Source organism: Sinocyclocheilus anshuiensis, unplaced genomic scaffold (assembly GCF_001515605.1).
Source record: "Sinocyclocheilus anshuiensis isolate Anshui unplaced genomic scaffold, SAMN03320099.WGS_v1.1 scaffold944, whole genome shotgun sequence".
NCBI lineage: Eukaryota > Metazoa > Chordata > Actinopteri > Cypriniformes > Cyprinidae > Sinocyclocheilus > Sinocyclocheilus anshuiensis.
The window spans coordinates 2,397,246-2,406,889 of NW_015549559.1; the positions used below are offsets into that span (position 1 = coordinate 2,397,246).

Consider the following 9,644-nt stretch of genomic DNA (forward strand, 5'->3'; position numbering starts at 1 on the left):
CACTGCTCTGTTGTCTCCTCTGAGGCTGGGACTCTAAACAGTGTTCTGTGCTCATCTGTGAGCTGTGCCAAAGACAGAACAGTTAGCATGTTTTGCTCAAACTTTCGCCATGGCATTAGAGCTGGTACACCGTTGTCGCTTGCGAAATCAAAATGACGGCGCCGTGGGGGGAAACTTACAGATTAAGGGGCGGTAATATTATAATGAGATCCCTTTGCCACGTCACCAAGGGAGCGAAATCAGACGCATTCATTTTTTCAGACGCTTGCAGAAAAAGGCTTATCAAAACAAAGTTACTGGGTTAATCTTTTTAACTTTCCAAGGTTGGTAGATGCACCGGGGACCTGATTATAGCACTTAAAACCTGGAAAAGTCAGATTTTCATGATATGTCACCTTTAAAAGTTTACCTTTGTGTCTCATTCATAGAAAATGTTTCCTTTTCCTTGGGAGAGTAAAGGATTCAGGTATCAGTGCTTTAATGGACTTTTATTCTAAGGTGTTTTTTTTAAGGACATAAAGAGGGACGTAGAAGAAAGGCATAGACGGTTTAGTATCTCGGTCTGCGTTTGACAGTGTTCTGATAGACTGTGCCAGAACAAATGGGATTATGTAACATTCTTGTTGTTATTCAAGCAGTCACTCCCCATCCCCTCTCTCTCTCTTCTGTTTTTTTGTCTCCGTGACAGACATTTTTAGCTATTAAGAAGTTCATTTGGACTCAACAGACCAAGTAAATACACAATGGGTTGTGTAAATGCCTTAACATTTAACATGGCCTCTGTGGAATGAGATGAAATTTACAGGAATGGACATGTTTTCTGTTTTATTGAACAAAACAATGCAGTGTTTAAATATTGGTGATTTATGTGTCTGTATGTGTAGTGACACCCAGGGATGACGAGGACAAGCAAGAGAAGGCTCTGTCACAACTATATGATACCATGCCAGAGGGACGTTCTCCTCTTGACATTCTAAAGGATAAGGAGGAGAGACGGCGGATAGGTGAGAGGCTCCTACATACAGACCTGTCTGGCTACAGAGTGTAAATGATTGGGATATACCAATTAAGCACACTAAACTAACATTTTCTGTCTGTTTGCTCAGGTAAAGCTCATCTGCAGCGCTCCATCATGGGACACGAAGAGGCCATCCGCACACATTCTCGCTGTCGACACCTGCAAAAACTGGACATCCTGAGTGACATCCTACAAGCTGGCCTCAAGCGCGCTCTTACCAAGTTTGAACAAAACGACAAGGAAGATGAGTTCACAGACTACATGCTTGCGCCAGATATCATCTGTGAGTCTGAGACAGACAACTGATATTAATGGTCACACTAGACTTTCTACTTTCTAACATTTTTACAGTCACTGCAACGGTCGTAATATGATGTCACACTCTAAAAATATCTACTCCACTTTATTGCAACACTGCAATCCTGCAGATTTAAAATTAGTGTTCTTTTAATTCAGCTAAGAGTCATGCCTTCATGATAGAAATTCGGAGGGCAGAGTTCATTAAACTTGAACATTGGAACACTGTGCAATTCGCATGAGCTTGCATTTCCTGTCTCTCACATTTGCATGAGTATTATGGAAGTCAGTGGAGCGAAAAGTGTAGTGTGTCAGAAACGCATTTAAGCATGACACATTTGTATCATAAACACTAATACATCCGGATGTGTCCTGGCTCATTTGAGATGCATGTTGCTTACTGGTATAAACAAATGTTCTGTCTCGCCTGATCACGTGATTGGCTCATTATGTAGAAAGTTGTTATAGTTTGTTTGTTTAAATCTAAAAAGTGTCCTATATGCAACGGTGAGTTTGTTTTGGCCGAAGCATCGCAGTTTAAACTGCAGAATAGTCAGAATAGAACCTGCATCTTACCGTAGAGAACCACAGTGTTTATGTAAGTTCAATTGACAGTGTAAATATGCTGTAACCCTGTTTTCTTCCTCCTCTGTTAGCTAAAACAGAAAAGAAAGCTGAGATGGAGATTCCAGCTGCCACCAAGGTGAAAGTCAAAGACCTATTCCAGCGGCTGGTATGTGGGCTACTAATTTTACTCAAAGACATTTCGAGCTCTTTTCACAGCACAGGAATGCTCTTGCAAATTTGCAGTTTTCTTAGTACACCGAATAGTTTTACACAACATCAAAGTATCCTGTGAGCATGTGTGCTGTTGAACAGACCCATGTTGATTGACCTGTACACACTGGCCAAACAGACCACAACCTCAACAATCCAAGGTTCCAGTTTCGTTAGTAAAACCAAAATACTGCAACCAGTTGGGAATGGCACCAAGTTGTAATTTTTGGGGAATCTGTTTGGTCAGTCTGTAGAGTATTATACTCCTTTTACAATACTAATATGAATAACCCTGGTTTGAACATGAATTTCAAAGTTATATGACATCCTGTTACTATGACTTTATGAAACTCAAATCAACTTTGTCATCACTATTACCTAACTCATACTTTGTGTTAGGGGTTTGAACAAACTCCTAACCTTAAGTATTTAATGTTGGCACAAAACTCATCCTTCACTATTTGTCCACAGACAGATACTTATTGAACAGCTTGTTGAGGGGAGATGTGCTGTTACATTTTAAAGTGTTTTTTAAACTTGATTCCTCCTAAAAACATTCGTTTTTAGGAGAAATAAAGTGTATAGGATTGTCACAGTGTAAAGAGTGTAACGTTATTTTGGATTATTGCAGAAAATAAGCTCTGTGACCATTAAATGTTTAGAATTTGTATATGTTTTGTTCTTCAAGATAATCTTCACAAATGAACATAACTTTTATGAATTTTTGAAGCCTAAATACAGTTGGCAAAAGTAAAAAGCTAAAAGAACTTTACCACGGTCTCATGACTTCAACGCCATCATCACTAAGCTTATTACAAAATTACAAAAATTACTGGCTTCAGGACAATGGAAACGGTAGTGCAAAAATGCTAACTTTTTATGACTCATTGCTGCTTTTTTGGATTTTCATTGGGTTTTAATAAATTTTATTTATTTTTTTTCCCTAATTATGATATATCAGGACGGTTGTACCATCCTGATTGTTTTATGCCCACTCAATATAAAGGTGATTTTTAATTTAAGAATTAAAAACGTTCATCATAGAAAAGGTTTAAGTCATAATATGTTTTAACTGCATTTTTAATGTATTAAATTTAATAGATGAGACAAAAAAAAATCATGTGATGGAATTTGTCTTTATTTTGGGTTTGATTTCTGTAATACCTCAAGTCTTCATCTGCAGAAATTCTGTCAAATAAAAAAACAAGTATAACATTGTAAATCTGGTGTACAGAACTGGAACATTCGAGAACCACATTGACGTATATATTCCGTTCCCTCCGGCTGTGGGGAGCAGGGTAATTCAGGTGAAGGAGGCAGAGTTTATGATGTGGTTAGTTTTATGGAAGCGTATGTTTGAGTTTTACCGCCTTCAGATGTCTGAGTGACCTTCAGAGAGTTTAAAGAACCACTGCTGTGATCCTGTAGCAGTTGCCATGGGCACTTTAAATGACCCCCTCACTTGAATTACATTTCCGTAATACACAGGGAGTTCAGTTTTACATATAAGCTTTGCAAGTCCTTAATGATGTTGAGTGGCCTTTTTGAGGCAGAGGTCAACCATATGCTGCATATGCCTTAAACCAGTGGTTCTGAACCTTGATGACTTTAAAGGGATACTCCACCCCAAAATGAAAATTTTGTCATTAATCACTTACCCCCATGTCATTCCAAACCCGTAAAAGCTTCGTTCGTCTTCGGAACACAATTTAAGATATTTTGGATGAAAACCCACGCTGAACGCAAGCAGCGTATGCTCTTCTGTGTCAGCCGCGCTGCACGGATCCCTTTAAGGCCCCCCCTTTGTCCGAGACAATGTTCGAAGCCCCTCCTATCTATTCTGATATACCTCTGGTATTTCTGTTGTAATAAATAAACTCAAAGATATTTATCTAAGATTATGTTAACAAAATTTACATTGTTTTAAGACCTATCTGCCCCCCCTGGAAGTCTGGTATGGCCCTGTGGTGGAGAACTACTGCCTTAAACTATTCAAGCTTAACATCACCTCAGATGGCGGCGCTTTTCATGATATTATTAAATAAACTTTCTGCACCATATGAGCAAAGCCATTCGCATATACTGCGTTAAGTCAGCGTGCCAGTAAGCCAAATGTTTGGATAATGAACAGGGTCAGATTTATAGCCAAGGACGACCAGGGTGGCAAGCTAAAATTAAAAACACCCTGTGTGTCTTTAAATTTGGTGAGTTGCTATAGTGATTTGGTGTTGTATTTGTGTTGCGTAGGGGCCTTTGTCAGTGTTCTCAGCAAAGCAGAGATGGTCAGCCCCGCAGACCATCAGGCTGAGACTGCAGGACAGAGACCTCGGATTCACTCTGAAGGGAGATGCACCCGTTCAGATACAGTCACTGGATCCCCTTTGTCCCGCAGCGGTGAGTGTTTACGCATAGACACAGGCACAGACACCAATAATGTTAGTTCACCCAAAGATACGATTTTTTTTGTAATCATTCATTTACTCATCCTTATGTTGTGCAAAACCTGTATCATGTTGTTTAAAAAAAAAAGATATTTTGAAGTGTTTTTGTCCTTGTGTAAACATCTCTCTCCACCTCAGTTTTATTGCAAATGCATAATTAAGGCTGTGTCACCTTAATGAAAAGAACAAACTGAAACCGATAACTGTCATGACATTTATCAGAAGCGATAACTTCTTCCTGTTTCAATTAATCTTCTTTGCATACGTGTAAATGTCCCTGAAGCTGAGGACAGATTTCATCTTTGACCACAGCAATTGAATGAAAACAAAACACACATTTATCCACGCCCACTGCACCTGTTTTTGACCATGTGAGTCGCAAGCAGCTGTGTGTCTCCCACAAATCACTCCCCTCATTTTTGTTGGAGCACATGAGCGAGTCCTCTCAGAGCTGATCTCTAGGGTAACGGCAGTGTGGTCATGCCGATAAACTCATACCATAAATAAAAGTGGAAAAGCGCCACTCTTGCAGGACGTGATTTACTTCTCTGACCTTTTTCTGTCTTTCCTTTGTTTCTTTTCTCTCCACTATCTCTTTATCACCAGGCTGAGGGGCTGAAAGAAGGAGATTACCTTGTTGCTGTGGGCGACACGGAGTGTAAATGGCTGGGAGTGAGTGATGTTATGAAGCTTTTAAAGGATGTGGATGAGGAAGGCGTCAACATCAGAGTGGTCAGCATATTGGATAGCAGCAGCCAACCAATGGTAACTTCATTTGTCTCGAGGTTTATTTACCTGCCATTCTCTGATTGGATGAGGAATTCTATTTAATATGTTGTAATTAGGTTCATTTAGATAAACTAAAATTAACAAAATAGTTACGAATAGACACTACTGTAAGATTTTTTGTAGGGATGCACCAATACCACTTTTTCCAGTACTCGCCCGATACCGATACTTTTATTTTTGGTACTTGCCGATACCGAGTACCGATACCAATATTTTTATTGCATTTGTACATTTTTTAAATATTGGGTACAGAAACCAAAAGAGTATGTATAATGTTGGTTGGTTAACTTAATTTATCAAATAGATACAGTCAAACCAAAATTTATTCAGACACCTTCAACATTTCTCACATTATCACAGTTTATTTGCTATAGTTTAGAAAATGATAATAAAATATGACAAGAACTCAGAGTTAGAACAAATTCAGCTTGATAATGTTAGATAACTTTGATAGAAAGGTATGTAATGGATTACAATAAACCAAAAATTATCGGGCCCGATACCGATACCAGTATCGGTATTGGTGCATCCTTAATTGTTTGTTTGTTTGTTAAAAGAAATTGATACTTTAATTCAGGAAGGATGCATTAAATTGATAAATGCTGTTCTTTTGAACTTTGTATTCATCAAAGAAGCCTAAAAAAGCAGCAGAACTGTTTTAACATTGATGACATTTTTTTTCTAAATTAGCATATTAGAATGATTTCTGAAGGATCAGATTTGCATTACAGAAATAAATAACATTGCAATATAAATGTTACTGTATTTTTCATCAAATAAATGCTGCCTTGGTGAGCATAATAGACTGCTTTCAAAGATATTAAAATCTTACCAAGAATTAGTTCACAGTCTTTGATCACAAAATAAAAAGCACATTAACATCACAATATTCACAATGTATGGCCATGTGAAATTCATAAAATTTTTTATATATATTCGATTATATCCTCTAGCTTTACCAATAACTGAACTCCTTTTCACCACTGAACGTTAATGTTTCTGTCAGTCAGGATTCATAAGCTGTTTATGATAAGGTCGTAAGATCCGTGTCTGCTGTGTGAAATCTTATTTTCACATTTAAGGGTCTTGCTGTTGGTTTTTGTGAATATTTGTGGGTGTTGATAGACTGTGTAAATAAAACAGCAGCAGAACCAAAAGCATAATACACTGATGACTAACTCATAATAGAATTACATTCTCATTAAATCAACAAAAAGGCTCACGTAATGTAGCCAGGTTTGTGTCATAGAGTAACCGAAACCCATACAAGTGCATGTAATTTTAGACATGGTGATCTTAAGTTTGCTGTAGATAGAGCGTGGAACTGTGATAATTGTATTTTAATGTTTAATTCAATGTAATTTTTTTCTAATGTTATAGGTTACACTGTGTTAATAGCAACCTCTTGCAACATTCGGTAAAGAAGTAGTTCACCCAGAAATACTTATTCTGTAATTATTTACTGAACTTCATGTTATTCCATATACCCTTGCTACTGTGCTAGCTCCTGCGTTAGGCTAACTGAGACTTGTTGTAGCACTTGTATATCATTGCTCTTTTGTTGATTTTGATTGCTTCCATTGTCCTCATTTGTAAGTCGCTTTGGATAAAAGCGTCTGCTAAATGTAAATGTCAAAGCTTAGTGAGTATTTAATTTGAGTATTCAAAGTTTGCAATTCAGATCAAGTATTGCTAAGAGTTTAATCACCTCTCCTCTCTTTCTATTTCTGCAGCCCACCAAGAGTGCTACATACGGCGGTCTGCCGAAGACCTACTCTATGATCTGCTTGGCACATGATGAGGATGATAAGAACCCGAAGTCTCGCAAGGTAGCAAAAAAACCGTCATTCCTCAGCTGGGGTCTCAAGAACAAGCAGAAGAGCAGCAGCACGCTGAGTCTCCCCAATGCAGATTACAATGGACCCTGGAACAGACCCTGCCCTACCTATCCTAACTCCTATAACGAAAGTGCCCTCTACTAAACACACAAAACTGGATTTCTACGTACGCTGATGGTGTAACAACACTATATTACAAGAAACGAGAGAGGGCTTTTTAGAAAGATTGAAATTACAGATGAAAATGTACATTTTGCACAGATCTACAGTATAAACACAGGTGTAAGCTATACTTTTATTCTTTCGTTAGTTTGGTTGTCTAGAAAATCTCACCAATAAATTAAAGGTGGAAATTATGTGTTTTAACAAATCAGTAGATAAACACACAATGTGTATGCTGCTCAGTATTTTTTTATTATTATTATTGTTTGTTTGTTTTATTGTTTTTGTATTGAACGGTTAAATGGTGCGATGAAGGATTTTTTCTTTTCTTTTTTGGAAAATTCCACTAATTAGTGGCACAGACCGGCATCTTCCTCAAATAAAAATGAGGGTTGGTAGATGGGCAGGTAACCTGTGGCCTTTTTTGAGCCTGTAGCTGACTTGCAGACTACTACAGCAGGTTTCCGTGATGATCTGATATCATCGAAATGGAAATCTAACTCTGTCAATCACTGTAGAAGAACAAAATGTTGGAGAGGGCAGTGAGTAGCTTTTGTCAGAGAATGTCTATACAAACAGGAATATTATTTTGTGTAACTCAAGTATTCACATACACTGAAGGGAAATACCATGATAGATAGGGCTGTGTATAACTTAAAGGTACTGCCAAATTCAAGCAAGAAGGATAAAAAATATAGCAGTGAATACAAATGCCATTCTTATTTAACCTTTGTTCCATGTGTTTTACCTAGCACTTCTTCAGTGTTGGAATATTTCACTGTCTACAAAGTAGATTTTTATACACATTTGATAATCAAATAAATTATATGCTAAATAAAGAGAAAAAAATATCTATATAAACTTATGTATTAATTTTAAGTATTAGACGTGTTTAGGTTTTGTATTGTGAAACTGTAGCCTGATGTATATAATCATGGGTTGTTGTTTTTTTGGCTACATATCTATCTTTCTGTTACTTGGTGTATGCTCTTCTCTTTATATTGTATAGCTCAAAAAGTACAGATGGCAGCGTGTTTTTTTTCTTATATCTTTGACAATATTTAACTTTTCATTTTCTTGTAGAAAACACTGCCTCTCAGAATCCTAGAAATCAGAAGCCTTTAAAAATGCCTTACCACAGTCTACACTGACACAGTCTTATTTTACTGTGGATCTCCGCTCCTTGCTTGTAAATACTTTGTTATTGTCAATGAATGTGTCTTTACCATTTATGTTTCTGCAAGTGCCACATTTGGAATTATAATGACAAACACTCTTCTGAGAGAATGTTGACATTGTAAGGTTACATATTAATGATTCTGTGAAAAACAGTCCTTTTCTTTAGGGTCGGGACAGAATCTGCAACAGTGCTCTAAATTCTAACTTGGTTACAAACATAATAATAAAGCAGATTTCTAGATTATTTGCTCGTTTCTACAATTTATGTGGATTACCAGTGATAAGTCTGAGGAAATGTCTGGACTGTAATGAAAGGTTTATTGTTGCCTACTTTTGTGATGTATGTAAATCTTGATCTAAATAAAATAAGGGGTCAAAGCAGTGGCTGTTTTTATTGTGTAAGTGGGTACTGTGGTTATTCACGGTGTAATCTTCCCAACCACGCCAGTTCTGGTTGCATTACGTAACATTACATTATATCTTAATGCAGCTCATGCATGAATAAGCAGATAGTCTCTGTTTTGCCCTAATTCGTTCTTTTTCCAAATTGTGTTTTTTAGCCAGAAATCTGACTATAAACCCCGCAGGGTAAGTAGGTTGAGACATATTTCAAAGCCTTGCAGACCTGTGATTCAGATGTGAAACTCAATGTAAAGGAGAGCAGAATAGAGAGAATAATCTCACTGTTAGAGCATACTATAATGCAGTCAGTGGCTGCTTGAACTCTGAGAAACCTCAATAACACAAAAAGAAATTCACACTCTGTTGCTCTCTTCATATGAAAGGAAAAGCATAATTCGTGCTCTGTGCGCATGTGAATCAGGGCAATGAGACCGGTGTAGTGGACTAATGGATTTTAAATCACTCACAGACTTGGGAATTTTATGGTGTGGCTTTGGTTGGGTTATTAGAGATAGCTTACCAATGCCAGCAGGGATGTCACAGTGGTTTAGTGTGTCCGTGTGAAAGAGAAAGATAGAGAAGATGTCTTTGTATCTTCTACAGCTGGAGAACATTAAGAGAGAACATCACAAATACACTGACTCAGGACTTATTCAACCATTCAAAAACTGGAGTTTTACTGGAATGGTGTACATACCCCACCCAAGTCTGCTTTTAACTGGAACACTTTCCACCAGAGTG

At 37.5% G+C, this 9,644-nt stretch overlaps 1 protein-coding gene across 1 annotated transcript in view; it reads left to right on the forward strand.

Annotated features, from left to right (window-relative positions):
• The window catches only part of LOC107657133 (rhophilin-2-like), a 34,639-nt gene extending 25,894 nt beyond the window's left edge, over positions 1-8,745 (forward strand). Inside the window, exons 10-15 of the mRNA XM_016445153.1 lie at positions 885-1,004; positions 1,107-1,301; positions 1,972-2,048; positions 4,340-4,486; positions 5,140-5,298; positions 7,056-8,745. Of these exons, the coding sequence (XP_016300639.1) occupies positions 885-1,004; positions 1,107-1,301; positions 1,972-2,048; positions 4,340-4,486; positions 5,140-5,298; positions 7,056-7,304 (947 nt within the window). The 3' untranslated portion in view covers positions 7,305-8,745. The remainder of the gene's footprint in view (positions 1-884; positions 1,005-1,106; positions 1,302-1,971; positions 2,049-4,339; positions 4,487-5,139; positions 5,299-7,055) is intronic.
• Positions 8,746-9,644: the final 899 nt, after the last annotated feature.